This window comes from Balaenoptera musculus, chromosome 15 (assembly GCF_009873245.2).
Source record: "Balaenoptera musculus isolate JJ_BM4_2016_0621 chromosome 15, mBalMus1.pri.v3, whole genome shotgun sequence".
NCBI lineage: Eukaryota > Metazoa > Chordata > Mammalia > Artiodactyla > Balaenopteridae > Balaenoptera > Balaenoptera musculus.
In genome coordinates, this window is record NC_045799.1 from 35,839,617 (window position 1) to 35,863,932 (window position 24,316).

Sequence of the window (24,316 nt, forward strand, 5' to 3'; positions counted from 1 at the left end):
GTAGCTCTACCTACTTTTTAATAGATATTATATCAGGTGTACAGAATTGTATAAATAATAATCTTTAGTTCATGGCACACCCTTCTCACTGGTTTGTACAAGAGCATATTGGTCTATTTATAATATCATAAATACCCTTGAAATAATTACACAACACAAAAACTATAACACTGGTTTATTTCCCCCTCTGGTACCCCTGCCTCTTTTTCCCCACCCTCAATACTCCAAGGTAGTCATGAATCTGAATCTTGTATATATAATTGTTGTATTTTTATATTTACATAGGTATAGATATACATACATGCATTATACACATAAATATATGTATATGTATATACATATATATGCACATGTCTATCTACATCATATGCATATATTCCTATAACAGTTTTTTTTGGTTTTAGTTTTTAATTTCATAAAATATGAGTTTAAAAGTATCATACTGAACTATGATGACATAGGTAAAAGTATCATAATGAAATATTACACTGTATATAATCTCTTGAGACCTATGTTTTTCACTAAAAATATATGACTAACCCCAACAGCAATGAGCACATGTATTCACCAAAAGACGCCTACAAGAATGTGCACTGTTTGTAATAGCCCCAAACTGGAATCAGCCTGATGTCTATCAAGTGTTACATGGATAAATAGAGCATAATATATTCACACCATTGAATACTGTACAGCCATGAGAATGGACAATCCACAGTGGTACACAACATAATGGATGCTTTTCACAAACAAGACATGGCATGAAAGGATCTAGATACAAAAGTATACACAATATTAGTACATTTATAGGAAGCTAAAAGGGTAGCTACCTTGGGTTGGGGACAGGATGAGGTGATTGGAAGGTGGCAAAAGGGGGACTTCTCGAGTGCTGGTCATGGTGTCTTTCCTGATCTGGGTGCTGGTTAAATGGGTGTGTTCACTTTGTGAAAGAAAAAACACAAATCCGTACACTTATTGTATCAGCTGTTGTTGCATAACAAATACCACTCCAAACTCAGTGCCTGAAACAATAAACATTTAGTATTAGTCACAAGTTGGGGAGCTGGGACTCTTCTGGTCTTGCTTGGTCTCACTCATGTGTCAGCTGAACTCTGCTGATCTTGGCTGGACCCTCTTTCATGGTTAGGGGTCAGCTGGCTCTAGGCTGGTCTAGGATGGCCTCAGCAAGATCAGGTCTCTTCACCTGGTCTCTCATCTGCCAACAGGCAAGCCCAGGCTTATTCACATGCTGGTGGCAGGGTTCAAAGAGCAAGAGTGGAAGCACAGGAGGCCTTTTGAGAAATAGAACTAGGACAGTGTCACCTTTGTCATAGTCTCTTGACAAAAAAGAAGTCACAAGTGAGGAGTGAATAAGTGTGGCCTTTTAAAATATCAATCTACCACACTTGTGATATAATGCACTTTTAACTATGCATACTAATAAAAATTTTTAATAAAATTAATTATATCTATATACAGTTTATCTATATTGTTGGATGTGACTCTAGTTTGTTTTGACTTCTAACATTTTACGCCATGAATATATTACAGTTTATTTATCTGCTCTCCTTTTGGTGGGCATTTTAGGGATTTTCAGTTTATTGCTGTGACATGCGGATCTGCTACAAACATTCTTGCACATGTCCCCTAATACAGAAATTCTGTTCAAGAGATTTTCTTGACTGTATACCAAAGTGTGGATTTTCTATGTCATAAGGAATATGAATCTTCAGTTTTACAAGAAGATGCTAAATTGGTTTCCAAAGTAACTCTACCACTTTATACTTCCCTAGGAGACCCTTTGATCCAGACACTTGCCAACAATCAATATTCAAGTCAGACTTCTTAAGAGTTCCCAATAAAACAGGAATAAAATAACAACTCATTGTGGTCTTTGCCTTTCTCTGATGAGTGAAGAGAATGATCATCCTTTCATTTCTATTTCTTTGTTGTGTCTCTGGTTTTGGCCACACATGTTTCTTAAGTAAAATGCCTATTTGTATCTTATGTTCATTTAAAAAATTGGGTTATTTTTTCTTATCTAATTTCTTTATAGCAATTTTTTTGTATATTCTCGATACTACATTTTTGTCAGATGTGTGTGTTGTGAACATCTTTGCCAGGTTCATACCTGTTTCTTACTTTGATTTCACAGATTTCTTAATTTTAAGTGTTAAAATTTTTGTTCTAATGTTTATCATTAGCTATTGAGGCTTGTTTAAGCAATACTTAACTACCCCAAGGTCTGAATTATATTTATTTATATTGCCTTCTAAAAGTCTCAGAGTTTTGGTTTTGGCTTTTAAATCTTTCATCTATCTGGAGTTTATCTTTGTGCATGGTTTGTGGTGAGGATTCTGATTTCGTATTTATTTATGTAGATAACCATATTTTAAAGCTTTATCTATCAAATAATTCCTCTCTTTCCCACTGATCTGCCGTGCCACCATGCTCATATATAAAATTTGCATACATGCATGGGCCAGTTTCTTAGCCGCCTATTCCATTCCATTGGTTAACCTGTCTATCCTTGTGTCTGCACCAATCTCTTGATTACTATAACTCCATAACACACCCTGTGTCTGGTAAGATACCCCTTCCTATTGTTAATTGGTTCATCCACTTCTAAGGCCAGTACTTAGAAAGAGTGAGCTCAGTCTTACTTGGCTCAATACCTTGAATTCATCTCAAAGAAGCACCAAATCTGTAACTTTCTTATAAATAACATCTGCTGAAAATAGAAAATATTTCAAAATAGCACAGCCTAAACTTTTTCAGTTTAACCCTTCATATGCACATTTAAAAATTAATAACAAATATCTTTAAATCTGTTCCTCAGACTTCAGTGTGCATACGAATTACCTAGAGATCTTGTTAAGAATGCAAATTCTGGGGCTTCCCTGGTGGCGCAGTGGTTGAGAGTCTGCCTGCTAATGCAGGGGACACGGGTTCGATCCTTGGTCTGGGAGGATCCCACATGCCGCAGAGCAACTGGGCCCGTGAGCCACAATTGCTGGGCCTGCGCGTCTGGAGCCTGTGCTCCGCAGCAGGAGAGGCCGCGATAGTGAGAGGCCCGCGCACCGCGATGAAGAGTGGCCCCCGCTTGCCGCAACTAGAGAAAGCCCTCGCACAGAAACGAAGACCCAACACAACCAAAAATAAATAAATTAATTAATTAAAAAAAAAAAAAAAAGAGAATGCAAATTCTGATTCATTGGGTCTGGAGTAAGCCTGATGTGATACTGCTCATCCTAGTACTTTGAGTAGCAGTGCTTTATAAAGTGATTTTATCCCACACAACTGAGTCGGAGAACTTTTCCTTCTAGAGGTGGCATTCTGGCTATCTTTGGAAAACCTTTTGAATTTTTTACCTCATACTTCTATTAATTCAAGAACCTGTTGGTTTTTTTTTTAAATCCCTCTGGACGTTTTCAGGATCCCTTTCTAATTCTGAGGCATTGGTCAGATATTTCTTTTTTTTTTTTAATGCAATTTTTTTCAGTCGACACACATATATATATATATATTTTTTTTTAATTAATTAATTAATTTATTTTATTCTTGGCTGTGTTGGGTCTTCGTTTCTGTGCGAGGGCTTTCTCTAGTTGCGGCGAGCGGGGGCCACTCTTCATCGCGGTGCGCAGGCCTCTCACTGTCGCGGCCTCTCTTGTTGCGGAGCACAGGCTTCAGATGCACAGGCTCAGTAGTTGTGGCTCACAGGCCCAGTTGCTCGTGGCATGTGGGATCTTCCCAGACCGGGGCTCGAACCCGTGTCCCCTGCATTGGCAGGCAGATTCTCAACCACTGCGCCACCAGGGAAACCCAGTCAGATATTTCTTGCTGAAGTCTTTTTTTTTCAGTGTAGACTCTAAGTCTATTAGACCATGTCATATATTTTCAAAGGTATAGACTATTCAACTGAATAAATGTCTACTTGGATGTGCTAAGACCTGGATAACACAGTGGGAATACGAGAGGGAAGAAAAAAAGAACATAATATCCTGTTCTCCATTCTACCTACCATGACAATGTATATCAATTTTGCCTTTGTTCTTCCACTATTCTATATAAAAACCTCTACCAACTTTCTGCTTTAGTGAATCATTGAGGGAATACAAATATATGGCTTCTTGCTAATGCTTGATAGAAGAGGAGGCTATTGTAAGTAGAAACTGTGGTGTAAGAATAACTAAGTTTGAATTCTGACTTCATTATTTACCAGCTGTGTGACATAGCCACTAAATGATAGTAGTATTTACCTCATAGAATAATGTGAGAATTCAAAGATGTAATCCATGCATATAATTCATGCCAGTCACTTAACCTAGTGACCAGCATATAATAAATGCTTAATAAATATTCATAGTAATAGTCATTGTTATTTGACAACTATGACAGAAAAATTACTAAAAGCCTAGTGGAAGAAAACCTTTGTGCTTAAGACACTGGTAATTAGTTCATTTTCATGATTGGTAATTGAAGGCTTTGATTTCATGGATTAACTCAGATGCAAGTCTCCCCACAGTGATTTACAGTTTCCAAATCAATAATACGTACTGATTTGGCAATTCATCTTGTATGACTAGCTCATGTTATTGTGTAACTTTACCTTGGCTCACCAATTATATTTTAAGTTTTTAACCCTTAAGAGACAACTGTTAAACACCATTCAGGATTCCCCAAGCCAACTACCACAGAGCCAGCCATTTACATTAGTAAGTGCTCAATAAATATTCATTAGTCAATTCAATGATTAACTGTAGCAATTCATACACCTCCACAGGGACTTAAGTGGGTAAAGCAGGAAAAGCATCTTAAGGCTGTTATCTTCGAGAAATTAGTATATTATCAGTGTGCTCCCATTTGTTTCTTGAACATAATTTTCCTGATGTCTTAAGAGAACTCACAGGAAGAATTCCTATACTAATAGAATAACCATTCATTAATTTTCAAGTTCAATGAGAAACTAAATAACTCCAACCAGTTGCTTGGCTTTCAACTCATCATTTTGACCTCATAGTAGACACAACTTTCTCAGAAGAGTCCATACCATCATGGTGGCCATGTCAGATGCATTTGCAATTTTATTCTGTTACATGTTTTCCAAAGAAGTTGGTTACAGATTCATTAAGCAAATATTAGACATAAAAATAAATATTTTAGAGGAGTAGGATAAGAAAGTGAATGGGGGGAGGGATAGATTGGGAGTTTGGGATTGACATGTACACACTGCTATATTTAAAATAGATAACCAGCTAGGACCTATAGCACAGGGAACTCTGCTCAATATTCTGTAATAACCTAAATGGGAAGAGAATTTGAAAAAGAATAGATATATGTATAACTGAATCACTTTACTGTATACCTGAAACTAACACATCATTGTTAATCAACTATACTCCAAAATAAAATACATTTTAAAAAAAGAGTGAATAGAAATTTATGGCTGAGTAAAGGTGAAAGAAAGCCAAATCACCAATTCTATTCCTGATTATATTTTAATCCAAAAGACCATATTTTAAATGAGGTTCCATGTCTTGATGAGTGGCATTTCTCCTTGAAAATGTTGATTGCATTTGGCTCCCAAGTCTGAACTGCTAGCATACTTGCATAAAGCAAACAAGTTTAGTTTGTATGTTTGTATTAATGACATGTGATCAAGGCACAGGAACTCTTAGTAAAGAATTATGCACTTACTACGTTTGTTTGAAATATAAACTAAGGATAATTTATTAATTGGTGAGGTGGGTCATTTTCTTTGAGACAGAGCATTTGGTTAGAAGGCAAGCTAAAGAGAAAAAAGTGTTAACTTGATTTATTAGAAAAACATTGAAAATAAACATTTTAACAGATATTTATTTTAAAGCAGAAAGCTTTTCCTTTAAACATACATTATATCTCTGGAATTGTTACTCAAATATTATTTAATGCAAAGGCCATTTTCTTAAAGGTATCATTATATTTCTGCTACTAAATTCAGTGCAGTAACATATTTCCTCTTGCAAAATACATTTGATCTTCTTTTGATGGGATAAACTGTTTCTGAATATGCTCAGTACATCATACATTATTTATTCATCTCAATGTTCATCATAATTTTTCTTGACAGCCTTTCTTTCACTTGAAATGTTATGTAACAAAAACACCAAAACCAGTTGGCATTTGAGTTTATCCCTCTGTTCCATATGCTGCTGAATGAAGAGGGAAATAAACACACATCATCACTCTGCTTGGCACATTTCAGACACAGCCTATCTTTTCTCCTGTACATCAATGTCTCTTCTCCACAGAAATAATTTCACAGCAGTTTTAGATTCTTGCTGCATCATATATGACCACTGAGGTTACAGTCTATATAGCAGAGACCAAAAGATATCCAAATTCACATTTACTTGGATTGCTGCTTGAATTTAATGTGCTTCAAGGCCAAATAGATCTGTGTAGATTCAGAAAGGAATGACTGTTTTCAACTTAAATCTAGGCATTGGACAATTTATGGTAGATCTTCAGCTCAAGTAAATTATAAGCAAGTCAAATAATATCACCCTGCATTATATGTCAGGGCACATCAATCCCCAAACTATAAGTAAATCCCTGTAATTTTTACACCTAATATATGCCAGCTAATAAATTCAAAAACTAAGTGAATGTCTTAGTTTGCGTGCCCCCAGAGGCAAACCCTCAGACAAGGATTTGAGTACATGCAGTGATTCTGAGAAGTGATCCAAGGAAACTATTAGAGGGTAGGGAAGGGAGGCAGGAAAGGGAAGGCAACAGTATAAAAAGTGTGTTTGTTATCAAGCAAGTTACAACCATGGGCAACTGGTGCTCAACCCTATTGGGAGACTATGTAGAAGATGCACCTTAGAGTTATTCCATCTAAAGGGTAAGGGAGCTAGAGTATATGCTTATGCCAACTACTGGGCTGAACTTCCAGGCAGCTGTGCTCTCTACTAGAGAAAGCAGGCAGTTGGAAATAGGACAGTCTATCTACATTGTAATGGTTAGTCCAAAGGGCTCTAGGCTGGACAATGACTATCACTGCTATAGCTACTTCTGAATTGAATGAGAAGCCTCCCCGCCACCCAAGATTATAATGCTACAGCCTCAACAATCCAGATTTCAATGTCATTGAATCCAGTACTCTACATCTGATATATGTACCTTGACAATAGTCAAATCTGTTTAGGTTTACAAAATACTTTCCAAATCTGACGCTACTTTTTTGGCAGGACTTAATCATTAAATATACAAATGGTTCTCAAGAATCCACGTATACAAGACTCTCCTGCAAAGCTACCTTAAGTTCTAAATCAGTAGTTCTCAAACTTCGGGATGTATCAGAATCAGCCAGAGGGTTTAATAATACACAGATCACTAAGCCCCCACACCCAGAGTTCTAATTCAATAAGTTTGGCATGGGCCTGATAACTTGCATTTCTAATAAGATCCCAGGTGATGCTGATGCTCTATGTAACTTCACCCACTTCACTTGCCCCAGGCCTAATCATTTTTATTTTATTTTATTTTATTTTATTTATTTATTTATTTATTTATTTTTTTAAAGCTTCAATTCTGGGGATTCTTTTTTTGGTTTTTTAAAACTTATTTATTTATTTTTATTTATGGCTGTGTTGGGTCTTCGTTTCTGTGCGAGGGCTTTCTCTAGTTGTGGCAAGTGGGGGCCACTCTTCATCGTGGTGCGTGGGCCTCTCACTGTCGCGGCCTCTCTTGTGGAGCACAGACTCCAGATGCGCAGGCTCAGTAATTGTGTCTCACGGGCCCAGTTGCTCTGCGACATGTGGGATCCTCCCAGACCAGGGCTCAAACCCCTGTCCCCTGCATTGGCAGGCAGATTCTCAACCACTGCGCCACCAGGGAAGCCCCAGGCCTAATCATTTTTGTTTTACCATTATTACCAAAAGGAAACTATACATTTTAGAGAAAGGAAATTTTAGGAAGCCTTGAAACACACTTTCCAAATAACTGGAAATGTTAAGCAGAGTAAGCTTTTTCCACCTCGAAGAAGTCAAGGTTGGAATCTTCTATCCACAGTTGAAAATTCTATAATATTTATTTGATTGACATGTATAGAAAGATGGTCATTCATAGGTAAGGATTAGATTGATAGGTTTTCTGAGTGGGATTTAATTTAGCACTATGAAAAATTATGCATTTAATAATGTTTTTATTATTTGGCCACTGATCTCTGGGGTATTTCCAACTTTGACAGTGTTTTATTTTACTTAGCCTACAGTTAGACAAAATAGTCATGTTTTAAAAAGATAATTTGGAGTTCTTATGTTGTTACTTTTTCAGTTATTTTGGAATGTAATTGGATGTGCCACAGAGAGTAAGAGGGAAATGATATGGGTGAGCCTTTGATAAATTTAAGTGGCAGTCACCTGAACAAGTGTGCAAAGGGACAGGAATTTAATGATGTCCAGTACTTCTGGTCTTAGGTAATTCCTACTCTGGGATACCAAGGAGAGATGATCACTTCCTCCTCTGTGCTACTGCTGTATGTTGCTTATCACTTTATCATGGTATTTATCTCAGCATATCACATTATTATTTTATGTTTCACATCTCCCACTGGTCAGAGGACTCCTTGAAACCAGGGCTGTGTCTCGTTCATGTCTCTATGTCTAGCATTAGTCACAGTGCCAGGTGCACAGAAGGGCACTCAGTAAATTTTGGATAAATGAATGAATAAATCAAAGAATTCATGAGGGAGTAAAGGCAAAAAAGTGAGTAAATGTAGAGAATGAACCATGAATCAATGGCATTTGCCATCCAGCCCAGTATTGCAAGTATTGGGACATGTTCCCTAATACGGGATTAGGATGGCTTTCTGGCCAGCAAAGTCACCTGAGAACTAGAACAAGTTTGGTAGAACCTAGTAGACTTTTCTGTCACCAGTAGCTTTTCCTAAAGTCATTTATCCCTGTGTAAGTAAGGATGCCTATGACCCATTAGGGGCTTTCAATCCCCTAGATTGGGTGATTTGAAGAAGTCACCCAGGTTTTTAGAAGCAGCCTTGGGGTTATCCACACCAGGAGATGGTCAGCTGATTGCAAGTTGGAAGCAGAAATTAAGATTTAGCTGACTAGTTCAGGTTTGTTCTTGAAGCAGAAGAAAAAGGAATAACGTCTTAAAATTGTTTTGCAATATTACTTAATTGAAGTCTCCCATTTCTGTCCTTATAAGAATAGCTTCATGATAGCCATAGACTATATATTGTGCTGGCCAAAAAGCTCTTTCCGGTTTTTCCATAAGATGTATGGAAAACCTGAACGAGCTTTTTGGCCAACCCAATACATTTTAATCTAGTGATAACAATGGAAGAAAATGGAGGTTTTTTTCACCCAACACTTTTCTTGTAGAAGAGAAATAAAGATTGATGGAAAATTATAATGCCCCTGGGATTCATAACAATAGCTCTTTCTTTTTTTTTTTTTTTAAAGATATTTGCCATGTATTTCTTCTTTAGGTCTTTTTTTTTTTTTTTAATTTATTTTTATATTTATTTTTGGCTGTGTTGGGTCTTTGTTTCTGTGCGAGGGCTTTCTCCAGTTGCGGCAAGCGGGGGCCACTCTTCATCGCGGTGCGCGGGCCTCTCACTATCGCGGCCTCTCTTGTTGGGGAGCACAGGCTCCAGACGCGCAGGCTCAGTAGTTGTGGCTCACGGGCCCAGTTGCTCCGTGGCATGTGGGATCTTCCCAGACCAGGGCTCGAACCCGTGTCCCCTGCACTGGCAGGCAGACTCTCAACCACTGCACCACCAGGGAAGCCCAATAGCTCTTTCTTATAGCTATAAAATAGCTATAAAGTACTCAAGATTTATTGTTAGGATTATTCTCTAATTTTACTTAAAATCCAGAATAGCAAATATGCCCCAAGCAAACTTAAGAGACCATCTTTATGGCATAAAATTGCCTAATAAAGATGAATCATAAATTGGAGAAACACTTGTCATAACTACACATATTCCTTTAACCTTAACATAAATCATGCAACACAAATTATATATTTGAGAATGTATTGTTTAGCATAACACTGGCTGCTGTAACAAACAGCACCAAAATACAATAGAATTCTATTTCTTTTTTCATATAACAGTCCATTGTGGGTGTTTCTGGTTGGTAGACAACATGCTTCCACATGGTAATTTAGAGAACCATATTCTTTTCATAATGTGGCTCCATCATCCTCTAGGACTTTGCTGGAAAAGGGAAAGAGACAGTAGAGATGCCCCCATATGCCTTTTAACAGGCTGGCCCTGACATTTCATTGGCAAGAACTGGTCAAGTGCCCCCCTAGGTGCAAAGATAGTGAAGGGGCTTGTAAACATTGTTCTTGTCTAGGCAGCTGCCATCCAGGCATAGCAGACACTATGAAAGGGTGAATGTAAATTCGGGGGATAACTAGTCATTTTTTACCATGTAGACCAAGATAATGGAATTCAAATCTGCTATACCTAGAATTACTCTGAATTGACTGCCACTCATGTAAGACCCCAAAGATAAGTCAGCAGAGTAACCACTTTATGTTCCAAATCACCTCTGCAGACCTCATGAAAAAAAGAGATCCATCAGAGAAAGGATTCGTCCTTGAAGACTTAAAAAAGAGCATTTCTATAAAACACCTTGTAATTGGGTTTATCAGATTCCCCATTCCAAACCCTGTGGGTTTAGCAGTCACATCACCAAATTTTGATAAAGGAGGAAATAGGAAAATAGACATCTCAAATTATTTAGCAAGTCCCTTCCAGAGGAGCTGCCTAGAATAGGGTCAAAAGCTTATTCCAGGTATAAGTGTCTTTTTCTTCCCAGTGAGCAGCGCCTTGCCACAGATTCAGAACACCAGCGCGATGTGGTTATGTCTCCATTCATGCAGCAAAGAGGATGGCAGCCAATCCCTGAGCTGGGAGGACTCGGCAGACTTCTGGGTAGTTGCCTATCACGTCCAAAGACATACCTATAGAATATATTACCCAGATACTCTGGAAGTTGCAAATTGACCTGCAAGGTGGCTTTTTTTTTTTTTTTAATTTCTAATTTAGGCGCTAACACTGACAAACCAGAAGATTTAACATGAAAATCCATATTGCTAGCTTCCTTTAAAAAATCAGATGCGGCAACCTTGGGCAGGTATGTGGCAGCAATCTAGCTGGCAATTTTGGACGGCTCCTCTTTGTAACCAAGGACCCGAGGACCACCCTCTGCAATCGCACAGTTCTCGCCTGGCCCCAGTCTCTCATTTACCTTTCTACCTGGTCCCATTTCAGTTTTCTGGCTCTGAGAAAATTCATTATAGTTGCCAACTTGACCTGAGATGGAGAATTCAGGAGTGAAAACCAGACTGCTCCAAACCCCTCCAAGGCCAAGAGATCAAATGTCTAGTTTCCCCTCGGATTGAGTTGTAAATGGTCAACCTAAAACCACAGTAATTTAAGCAGAAGACGTAAACATCATGTTTAGAAGGAGTGACTGTCTAATTAGAAAATACTCGCTCCCTAAACATCAAAATCAATTATCCTGATAAAACCCGAGTATGGCTAACCACTCTTGAAATACACATTTACAAAAAGGAAAAGAAAAACCAAAACTAATTTTAGGTGATTGGGAGAAGAGCATTCTCTAGGGATGTGGCTGAGTTCATTCCAGGACACAATCACAGCCTGTCTCTTACTTTTTAAATGCACAGGCTTTAAATCAAGAGGGGGAGCAGTTTTGGCTGGGGCTCAAGTGTGGGTAATTAAGAATTAAAAGGAGTTAAGACAGGTGTGTGCAGGTGAGGACACTGATCTGAAGAGAGGCCCACATCAGGGCAGGACCTCCTTGAGAATAAGTCTTGGGAGGCCACTCTGGCAGGTCTGAAGGGATCCCAGCCCAAGACTTTCCTAGGAGGACGTTTCCCTGGGACTTCCACTTCTCTGAGATGATTGCAGCACCATCTGCACTATAAACATTTGTTTCTAATGTGAGTCAGCATAGGAACTGAAATCATAATGTAAGTTCAATTCTTCTCTGCTGGTGATATTCCACTTGATGGAGAAAAAATACACACTTCATCTAAAAATTATTAGCCCTTGCATGGCTTTTATTTCCATTGACTTGAGGCTTTTTATTGATTCTTTTAGGGTTTCTGTGGTTGAGAGAATGGGATTCTTCTGGTATTGCCTTCTTAGCCTCCGTCCAGTGGACATAAATCAAGCTTTGCTGTCATACCCTTGCTTCTGATGGAGCAGCTAAATCAGGAGCCACAAACTGCAGACTAAACTGAGCTTTTTATTTGACTCTTGTTACTTGGTATTTGGTACTTGGTACTTGTTAACATTTTTGAATTTGAGTGTTTTAAACATGAAATACAATTCCAGTTGGCCACAGGTGTTGGCACTCCTCTATTGCCTTATATCAAACCTAATTCACAGATTTATGTTTTTTCTTGGTCCCCATGGATATTTGAATTTAGAGATTTTGAAATTAATATTCCTGTATTAAATTGATTCATGCATGAAAAGTCTTAAGAACAGTGCATGCCATACAGTAAACACACAGTAAATTGCAATTACTACTTTCATTGTATTACTATCATTATTTTTGTGGTTCTATATTTCATTGCAATTTACTACCAATATTTACTAGATTAGTTCTATCCCTAGAGATCTTTCTTTTAACTTTAAACTGGATTTTTTGATTCCAATTTTCCATATGCTTATCGTTTCTTGGAGTATCCAACTCTTTACAGAAATAGTCTAATTAAATTAGACTGCACTTAATGGCAAACAGGAAAACAGCCAGCTGACCAAATAAACAGGTCCTAAACTGAAGAATTACGTAGGGGGAATGAACAGCCAGTGTCTTCCAAGCATGACAGACACAAACAGAAAAGTCCAGTGAAGGCTTAGAAATAGACCAGGTTAACTGCAGCTGGATTAGAGCCCCTTTTGTTTTCCAAGAGTCTGAATAGGTGTACCTTGTTTTACTGCACTTCACTTTATTGCACTTTGCAGATATCGCTTTTTTTTTTTTTTTAAACAAATTGAGGGTTTGTGGCAGCCCCATGTCAAGCAAGTCTATCAGCACCATTTTTCCAACAGCATTTGCTCACTTCTTGTTTCTATGTCACATTTTGGTAATTCTCATAATATTTCAAACCCTCCACCAGCAAAGAGATTACAACTCACTGAAGGCTCAGATGATTGCTAGTATTTTTAGCAATAAAATATTTTTAATTAAGTTATATACATTGTTTTTTTAGACAAAATGCTATTGCACATTTAGTAGACTATAGTATTGTATAAATGTAACTTTTATATGCACTGGGAAACAAAAAATTCATGTAACTTTTGTTATTGCAATATTTACTTTATTGTGGTGGTTTGGAACTGAAACCACAGTATCTCCAAAGTATGCCTGTACTCTATTATTAAGAGGGCATGTCAGTAAGACCCCATGCCATGGAACCCCTCCTCAGCATCACTTTTCATTAAAAGACACTTCCCAGTTATTTGTGACAGCAACTTTAATATCCTAGACACATAGGGAAAATACACTGAAGTTATTTGTTATTCTTCTATCAACACACAGAATATCAGGTTTTTAAGATCTTCACAAATCCTGTTTTTACAGAGGGAAGGGGTTGGCCTGGAATGGTGGGGATGGAGCCTGGATTAGGAGGCAAGAGTTTGGTGTTCAGATCTTGATTCTGCACTAAACCACCTGGGTGGTAGGCTTCAGTTTCCTTATTTAAAAAATAATGGTTAATAATGTGCAGAATGTGTATTCACTCAAGTCCCTTAGCTTCCTTAGCCCAGAGCACAGGTCTTCAAAGATTTCGACCATCTTTTGGTATTTTAAGTACCATAGCAACTTTCAGTTTGACAAGGTGTCTCTGGACCATGATTAATCATTTTGGTAGAATCAAAATTGTTTTTCTCTTTCACATTCATTTTTATTCCCAGCTATGATAGTCCCCTGCTGAGTCTTCCTACAGAAAGCACCAAACTAAAAATAGAAAATTCCTAGTGTTACTAAACCCAACTTGGATCCACTCGTTCACTGCACAGCAAAGCCAATCTATTGACACTGGGTTGTAGTGAAAGAAAGTACAGCATTTATTTGCAGGGCCCCAAGCAAGGAGAATGAGCAGCTCATGCTCAAAAGGCCAGAACTTCCCAATGGCTTTCAGGGAAGGGTTTTTAAAGGCAACATTTGAGGTGAGGGCTGCAGGGTGCATGACTTTCTTCTGATTGGTTGGTGCTGAGGTAACAAGGTGGTGTCTCAGAATCTTAATCATCAGCCTTCTGGTTCCAACCAGTTTGGGGTCTATGTGCTTGTGGTCAGCATGTAGTCACCATCCTCCACCTGGGTGGGGGGAATCTTACTTTCTGTAGAATAACTCAGAGATATGTGTCAGACTGTTATGTATATCTCTTGAGGAGAAACTAGGACTCTGTTTTATCACTGACTATTGTTTAAGCTGTCATTACTTTTCTTGCTTAACTGCTTTTCCTTTGTTTCTGCGTTCCTTCACTTCCCTAATTAGTAACTGCTTGTGCCTGCTCTTTGAAACTCAGGGAAGGCCTAGGAGACTAAAAGCCTTTTTCTTCAAACAAGAAACGGGACATGGAGGGGCTTTTGTACCCAGGAGGGTCCCGCAGGGTTCTGCTCAGTTTCAATCTCCCCTTTTATTTGATACTCCTCAATCCTAAGGGGAACCAGGGTGGGATAAGAAAGGGAATAAAGTTTTGGATAGAGAGGTTAGTCATAAACTTGGCAGGGGAACTCTGTTTTAGGGAGACTCGATTTCACTAGGCCTTAATAGCAGGCATCTATAAGGAGAGAGTACTCCAGCTCTAACACAAAACTTTCAAGGTCTAGAATGCACACGTTAGCTGGGATGAAGTGGCTTAGCAAGTAGCATAATTATTGCCTTATGTTTTAGTATACAGTCAGCCCTCCATATCCATGGGTTCCATATTTATGGATTCAACCAACCTCAGATTGAAAATCTTTGAAAAAAATTTCAGAAAGTTACAGAAAGCAACACTTGAATTTCCTACATGCCAGCAACTATTTACTTAGCATTTACATTGAATTTACAACTATTTACATAGCACTGACATTGTATTAAGTCTTATAAGTAATCTAGAGGTGATTTAATGGGAGGATGCTCATGCGTTATATGTACCATTTCATATAAGGGACTTGAGCATCCTCAGATTTTGGTGAGGATGCCCTCACCACAGAATTTCATGAACATTTTTGAGAGAAATTATGGGAGTCATAATTGCGCCCATAATTATGAAATGCTACAATAATACTGTATAAAATGCAGGGAAATGCTACAATAATACTGCATAAAAACACAAAACTTCTCTGACAATAATAAATATTTATTTAGTTCACAACTTTACAGAGTTCAGCTGATCTGGGCTGAGCATAGTTGATCTTAGTTGGGCTCTAGACTAATAGATGGAGCTTTTTAGAAACAGAGCCAGATCTTGCCCTGCATACTTTTCATATTTTCTTATAATGAACAAGTATTCCATTTATAAGAAGAAAAAAATAAAGAGAAAAGCTCTAAGTTGAAATTCAAATAAATGCACCTTTGTAATTCATTCATTATTAAAGACTTTTTTTAAAAGAGTGAAATATATGGCATTTAATATACATTTAATTTAGTTTATAATTAATCATATTAATTTATTAAAATAGTTTAGAGTATAATAAAATTTACTACTAATCCATGATAAAAGGAAGAATCTACCAAAGTTATAATTTAGCCACAACTGGGTCAATTTTTAAATTAAAAAAAAAAATAAAATTAGATTATTATTGTTATTATTGTGATAGTGTGATTTATAATAAGGAATATACATTTGGTCTTCGTCCCAGTTCCTGGCACAGAGCTCCTGAAACCCTTGAATTTCCTAAGTGTTAAGAGCAATAGAGGTGTCTTTTGTTACGTTAATGAGGTGACTTTGGGGAAGCACCTCAGGATGGGGCTGGTTGTCAGGGGAACTAAGCTAATGATTGGAGGGTTGAAACTTTCACGTCCATCCTCTTGACCTCCTCCTGGGAGAGGGCAGGGGCTGCAAGTTGAGTTCAACTGCCAGTGGCCAACGAGTTACATCAGTCATGACTACGTAGAAAGCCTACACAAAACCCCAAAAGGACAGGGTTCAGAGCTTTTCCACATTGGAGAACACACGGAGATTGGGGAGAGGGGTCCACCTGGAGAGGGCATGGAAGCTCTGTGCCCTTTTGCCATACATTGTCCTGTACATCTGGCTGTTCCTGAGTTGTGTCCTTTTATAATAAACCAATGATCTAGTAAGAAAATGTTTCTCTGAGTTCTGTGAGCAACTCTACCAAACTAATCTAAGTGAGGGGATCGTGGGCTCCTCCAAACTATAGCCAGTGAGGCAGAAGCACAGGTGACAACCTGGACTTGCAATTGGCCTCTAAAGTTGGGGGGGGGGTGCGGGGCAGTCTTGTAGGACTGAGCCCTTAACCTGAGGGATCTGACACTATCTCCAGGTATATAGTGTCAGAATCGAGTTCAATTGTAGGACACCCAGCTGGTGTCACAGAAAATTGCTTGGTGGTGTGGGGAAAAATACCCCCATATCTGAATTAGGTGCAGAATCATAATTATTAAAATTAGATTATTAAAAATTACCAGAAAATGTTAGTTTAAGTGTTTATTTGGCATTTTCTCACATTTCATATTTTCTTTTTTTTCATAAGTTAAAAAAGGAAACAGCCTATCAAGCGCCATAGGGTCTTGTCCACCAATGGCCTAAGAGAAATCGGTGTCTAGGTCAGGTGCAATATACCTATACTGAAGGTTCCCCAGTCTAACCTAAATGAAATCCGCTGTTTCTTAAACATAGGGCCTCATGCTTTTCTCCCTTTCCCTACATTTTTTGGAAACGAAACTTTAACTGCATGCGTTGCTGACCTAAAATTGAGGCAAATTCATGATGAGGTCTGAATGGTGGTAAATGGAAACTGTCAGACACCAGGCTGAGATTTCACTTATGACAGAGTGTGTCAGTATAAAAGCCCCACCTGGGGAGAAACTGGCCATTGTCTTCTTATACCTGATGCTCCAGAGGGCTGTCCCCAGTGCTGAGGGTGGAGCTGTGTGTGAAGGTGCCTTTACCACATCATGGCAATGTGAATCTCAGGCTCTGTGGGTATCCCTCTCATAGAGTGTTTCCTTCTTGGTTTATTGGAATTCACATGCCAGCACAACATATTCATAAATACCCAATATTTGATATTTGGGGAGAATAGGGGACTTTCAATACTCAGGCCAAGCCATTTTTATCAGGCACTTTTTGATGTGGAAAAAAAAAGCTCATTCAAACAGATCCACAATCCATTATTTGAGACTCTTGGGGCCTCTTGTTTTTCAGAATTCATAATTTTTCTGATTTTAGAAAAGGAATATGATGCATATACCATAAGCATTATATCCCAAGGGGGCCCAGGTCACCCTCATAATCAAACAAATTAATATGTCTACAGTACCATGTATGGGCATTCACAGAAGTGGGATTAAATAAGGATTATAAATAGCATTATATCAATTAAAGTCAATGATTTTGTTACAAATTTATAAAAAGCTTCTCAATTTCAGAATTTGGGGGATTTTAGAATTGCAGATAAGGAATTACTGATCTCTATTAAGTTTGGCAAAGTTAATACATAATACTTAATACATAATAATAAGGGATTACTGATCTGTACTAATTTTGGCAAAAGTTCTCTGGCATAGAAGCGAGAACAAAAAGGAATTGAACTAAAGGGGATGTTCTCAAGCTGTTGGCACTGAAGAAAGGGGGGTCAGGACACTGCAGGGCAGATGACCTGAGGACTGTCTTCATCCCAGATGGTCAGGGGTCAGACTGCACTGAAGCTGTAGATAGAGGACATACAGCCAGGATCGAGACCAAAAGTAGAATTGGGAGCTCAGAGTAGAACCAGGACAGGAAGATCGTCAGTGTGTCCAAAGTAGACCAGCCACATCAGCATCACCCGGGAGCTGCTGAGAAATGCAAGATCTTGGGCGTTTAGGAAAAGCATTTAGTCTCTCATGCTGTTTCTAAGATTAAGCTCCCTGCTTATCATTCAATAAGCAAAGAGAATTTTATTCAAAATCCTGGGTTTCATTTGGGCTCTGAGCAGCAGAGCGTCCTAGCAGGCAGCACCCACTGCCCCTCACCCCACTTCTACCAGATGCCCAGCTTTTACTTGTTTTATGGCTGAGGCCACCATAAGTCTGCATTTGAAGAAAGGGTTCTGTGACTTTTAAAAGTCTGAAAATTCTCCAGAGCATTAAACAGATAAATTTGAAAGCAGTTTAAAAGGTAGGTAAAACAGTTTATGAAGCAAATAAAAATTAGAAAGAAAAAAAGGAATCAGAATAAACAGGTGATAAAAGAAGTGAAGATAGAAGTTCAGGTTGGCTATATGAGTATGCTCAGTTTGTAAAATGCATTTAGCTCCTGGTTAGAAACAGCCTCTGGGTGAGGCTGCACTTCATAAAGCCCACACCTTGACTGTCTGTCCACTCCAATTGACTTTGTGGCTCTCCCAGCCTGATTCATGGCTGACCTTGACATACTCAGCTATTGGTAGTTGCCAATCTCTACGCTTAAGAACTTCACATCGCTGCATATTACTTCTGTAAACTTTTTCAACAGACCCACCTCTGCATGTGTGCGTGTGTATTTATTTATATTATCATCAGGTCTTTAGCTTTATTATGCCACATATAACCTGAACTTGACTTTTAGCTGTGGACAAATGACATGTCCAACTAACCTCAGTTTTACATCATGATATTAAAATTAATTGATTCCTCCCCTCTTTGTACATCTCTTTCAAGGAGTTTCTACATGGGTGGTTATAGAAACCTAAATGACATAAAATCATCCTCTTTCTTGCTGTCTCCCAGCTGCAGGTGGAGCTAGAGCAGGAGTACCAAGACAAGTTCAAAAGGCTGCCCCTGGAGATTTTGGAATTCGTGCAGGAAGCCATGAAAGGGAAGATCAGTGAAGACAGCAATCACAGCTCTGCCCCTCCCCTGCTGACCTCAGACCCTGGAAAACTGAACCACAAGCCTCCTTCCAGTGAGAAGCTGGAAGGAGAAAACCCAGGAAAAGAATTTGATACTCCCCTGTGATTGTTTCTGCCTGGCCTTCAGAACACGCATGGCCACTCCAGCTCCATCGGACTCTCTCTTCTTACAAAGATCACTGCCCAGGAACATCTTCCTGAGAAGCATCCCTTAGATTAAAATCCACACTGGAGGGAGAGTTCCAGAAGGATCCATGCAGCTTCCCCATACCCAGGCTCCATGTGTTATGTGGAAACTACTGCAGGTCTACTAGTGAAGAGTGCATGTATGTGATGGGATTTTGGTTTTCTTTCCAGTAATAAATTCAAAGCAGGCAACTTCCAGGCTCCATGGAACGTTTAATGAAGGACAGTGTCTTCTTTGAAGAAAAGCAAGCTCATGTTTTTAGTTGAAGCTCTGGTGTAAAGTATGTCAAAGTAATAGAAATAGTTGAGAAATGCATAGCACTATTTAACACTATTGAACAGCCAACTTTGAGCATTTTTTTTCCTAACTGCCCCTCAACTACCATATCGAGTTAACATGCATATTAAATTGTTTCATCCTTTGCTTTGCAAGCACTGGCGGCTTGCAATTTGCTAATTTATTTATCAAAGAGGCATCAGTGTATTTGTTGCTGACATGGCTTTATTGGATACCATAGTGACTCAAATAAGCTGGTTTTCTGCCTTGATTGTGTCCTTGTCCAGTGAAGCCATCCCCAGACTTGGCAACATGGCTTGTACATTTGGCTGCGTGAGCAAGTTGGCCATGCACTTCCAGGCAGTGTGTTATCTGAGTCGACTATTTGCACTCAAAGTCTGGGTTTTCATTGGTCATTGGCCTAAAATCATTAAACAACTACAAAGATCTTTTTAATTGAATAAAAATAGTTGAGCCGATGTATGATGAGCAGAGATTCAATCAGAGTGAATAGGTTCCAGCAGTTATTTTGCTGTCTGACTTTCTTTATGGTTCATTTATTTTTAATATAGAAATAAAGATTAAATATTTATCTAGAGACTACACAGACCCACATATAAATGGTATATGTTATCTCCATGTATATATGTACGCACTCAGCCATATAAGTACATACATATACACCACATACACATACACACATACACATTCATATGAGTGTGGATATGAGTTTCTTAATTGGCAATAACCCAGATCTCTTCCACAAGACGTAAAACCAAATTCAACGATAGAGAAGAAAATGGTCAAATATCTACATTATGTGGATATTACATTACATTAAAATTCTAAGAAACAATTGATGGAGCCTTTGATGCAAGTTGAGGTAGATTGAGAACTTAGAATATGACTTTGATGTATATTTTGTAAGATCAAAAACTGGATTTTAAGTATTTTAAGCTTGTTTTAATGGTCAGAATATACAAAAATATATAGGACAGCAATATGGAAATGTATTAGTATCTTCCATAATTTTTAAATCTGACAGATTTCAATTTATTTCTCACATAAAAAAATCTTTCATTATATATTTACTCTGTACATTTAATTCACTTAACTGTCTTTTTGTTAAGTTCCTATGTTAAGTGGCATAGGAAAAACAAATTATATTATGGTAAAACTGATTAAAAACATTATTGGAAGGTCTTAAGTAAGAGAGAATAATTATATAGAGGAAAATATAACTTAGAGAGTAACACAAAGAACATTGAAGTTAAAGCCCTGAAGCAAGATGTGCAGTTTTATTTTACTTTAAACCTGTCTGATTGTAGCTTAGCAAAACATTTTAAAACGCAAAAACCAGTTGTGTCCTGAAAATTGTGTTTTAAGAATTTAATATTTTTATGGAAATTATTCTATTTAACTTTAAGCAATAACTAGGGATCACAATTAAGTTTTAATCAAAATGAGGGCTTAGTTCAAACATTAGGAAGGAGTGTTTGATTAAAAAACACATCTAGGGAGACACAAGGGGAAAAAAAATCCCATCCCCTTTGGAGATGATTATATTTTGATCTAAAGGATTTAGGGTGTTAATTAGACACTTAATAAAACTTAAATTCCACTGAATGAGAAATCTTTTGTAAATCATTCTACTTTTGCACTTTGAAAGAAAGGCATTAATCATAAGGAAGCAAGAATGGTCAAAATAGAATGCTGCATTTTTATAAACAAAATTACAGACTGGCTAAAATTGCAGAAGAATGAACTAATAATAGCATTAATAACCAAACACAATGGTGATTATTACAGAACATTGTATCACATTTTAGTCCAGAGATAGACTAAAGTTGAATAACCTTGACTTACACAAAAACTGTTTTGGTAGTTGGATTTCATTATCTTAGTGACTCTAGTCATTTTGCAATATGTTTGTATTTGGCCATTTCCTGTAATCACATTTTTATATCTGTACAATGACACTTTTTGCAGTTGTGGGGGTAGCGTTTAACACTGTCCATCTTGCATCATTGAAGTTACTACAGTGATACTATCATTTAATAATATTAATATTACTTGAAATAGACTAAGATAAAGAAAAAGGGTCTATATGATGTGCAGTTTTGTGCCTTTCTGTATTTGCCTTGTTCTTTGTTGAATGTGTGAAATTCTGTACTGTGGTTTTTCCTATAATAGAGAGTAGAGCTGTGTATTAAATTAGACTATGCCCCTATGATACCCTTACACTACTGAGAATAGCGTGGTTTTGGCCATGTACTGAGAATTTTCAAAGTTCTAATGACATGCCATGTGTTTTTGGTTTTTAACAGTTCATTTTACCATTTCAATATCACCATACATTAATTAATACTCCTATGATAGATAAGCTGTCATTAAATAATTTCGAAAGAAAGGGCCATTGCTTGCATTACTTTGAATTTAATGTTGTGCTTGTGCACTGTATAAATATTGTTTGTGATGGATTGGACATTGTGACTTTTGCCTTTTCAGAAGAAAAAAAGATAGGACAAAGTATTTGACGCTCTTAAAATGTACATATTTTGGTTCTTTTATCTCAAATTATTTAAAATGCATAATTCACATTTTTTGTAATAATTCTATGCAATTTTGTGGCATGATGTTTCTTCCACTTGTAATTTTATGTGCTTTCATCACAAATCCAAAGGAAACAATAAAAATTTCTTAACACAACCCAGCTGTTATTTCGTGGTGTTGGGGCCAAACTTCTTCTGACGGGCAGGAAGGTGGGAGCAGCACTGATGCCAATTTTTAGGGAAGTAATGCCCACCCTGATGGGGCACATCAGTGCCTGTGCAGGAAATCAGGAGGCTGCAGTACTTGTGTCGGAGGGCACAGTTGTCATCATTCCGTCAGTCCACCACCTCCTTCTGGGAATGGTGTTAAACTTGCCCATTGCTCCCATATTCAGGATCCTCCCTTCCTCCCCTCCTTCCTTGACCAAAGCTAAGGAAGGCAAAATTGTCAAAAGTTTTTTGACAAATAGTGGATGTGACAAGAACTGACAGAGTATTTGATGCAAGTTTCCTTATACAACAGATAAAAAAAGAGTCTGCCACACTGATTTTTGAAAAAGAAATATACATTTGAGTTATGAGGGTGTCTCCAAATGCAATATGTTAGTTAGTTATGACTATGTTACACATTACTCCAAAGCCTAGTGGATTAAAGCAATAAGAATTATTTCTTAATCTCTCATAGTTTTTATGGGTCAAGAATTCAGACAGGGCAGAGCAGAGATGCCGTGTCTCTACGCCATGATGTCTGAGGCTTCGGCTGGAAGATTAGAAGGCTGGGAGCTGGAAGTTTCCAAAGACTAATTTACTTTCATATCTGGTGGTTGATGATACATCACTGAGAGACTAGCTGGGGCTCCGGGCTGGACCACAACATGTGTCCTCTCCACATGGCCTGGGCTTTCTCACAACATGGTGGCTGGACTCCAAGTATGAGCTTCCCAAGTGAGAGCCAGGCAGAAACTGGATCAAAATTTTTATGACTGAACCTCTACATTGCATACTATCACTCTGCTGGACCCCATTCATTGGTGTTGTCACAAGCCCCTTCCCAGATTCAAGGGGAGGGAACAAATACAGACCCCATATCGCTTTGGGAGCAGTGTGGCTCACACTGAAGTACATGAATATATAGGCATCTTTGGAAAATATAATCTGCCACATACAGTATACACCAAACTGAATTTCCTTACACTCAAACCTGCTCCACATCCTTTGTTTTCTTCATCAGTGAATAAAACCAATATCAATTCAGTTGCCCAAGCCAAAAGGTGGGCATCATCCCTGACAGCTGGCTCTGCATCATCCCCTTTCCAATAATTCACCAACCTGGGTCAATTCTGACCCTGTGGAATAGCCCCCAGCTTCATTCACTTTCTATCCTCTCTGCTAATACCCAAGTTCAGCCACCATCCCCCCCACCACCTACCAAGGTTCTAAACGGTTTCCATGCTTCAAGTCCTAAATCATGTAACCATTTCTCCATACTGGAGCAAGACTGATCATACAAGAGCAAATATGGAATTAAAAGCCTTTAATGGACCCCAGCGGTCCTCAGGATAAAGTCTAAATCCCTTAATAATTGTTTGAGATCTTACATGATTTGGTTCATACATAACTCTCCACTCCTGCCTTATGGACCATCTCACCTCCTGGGCTTTTTAAATACTATTCCCTCAACTACTTAGACCCTTTCTGTTCCTCTTTCCCTTGAACCACTCCTGAAAACACACTTATACACACAATCAGGTTCTCTCTTTTCCTTGTCTCTTATTCATCTTTAGGTTTATAGACTAAATGTCACTTCCTCTAGGAAGACTTCTTTGATCCACCCAAACTCCCCATCATCTGTGCTCCCATTGCATCCTACATCAGTTATTTCTTGCTGCATAACAAACACCACCAACACTTGGTGTTGTAAACAACCATGTTCCATTGATTGTGAGTCTACAGATAAGTGCCAGGCTCTGCTGATCTGGGCTGGGACAGGCTGATCTCACCTGGGCTCATCTGTACATCTGTAGTCAGCTAGGAGTTGGCTGGTGGCTGATCCTGCCTGGGTTCTTTTACATGTCTGGGGCCTTGACTGGAACAACTGGGCTGATCTGGCTCTTCTCCATGTGCTTTTTCCACTCTTTGGCAGGCTAGCCATGGGTTTTTCACATGTCCAAGGCAGGATCTGGAGAACAAGCAAAAGCGTTCAA

At 38.3% G+C, this 24,316-nt stretch overlaps 1 protein-coding gene across 3 annotated transcripts in view; it reads left to right on the forward strand.

The window, feature by feature from the left end:
* PLCB1 (phospholipase C beta 1) overlaps positions 1–22,269 on the forward strand; it is a 700,435-nt gene extending 678,166 nt beyond the window's left edge. For 2 of the 3 annotated variants that reach the window (XM_036826676.1, XM_036826679.1), the window contains one exon: positions 18,976–22,269. In XM_036826676.1, coding sequence (XP_036682571.1) covers positions 18,976–19,203 — 228 coding nt within the window. In that variant the 3' untranslated portion in view covers positions 19,204–22,269. The remainder of the gene's footprint in view (positions 1–18,975) is intronic. The other variant, XM_036826677.1, reaches the window with a different exon arrangement.
* The last annotated feature ends 2,047 nt before the right edge of the window (positions 22,270–24,316 follow it).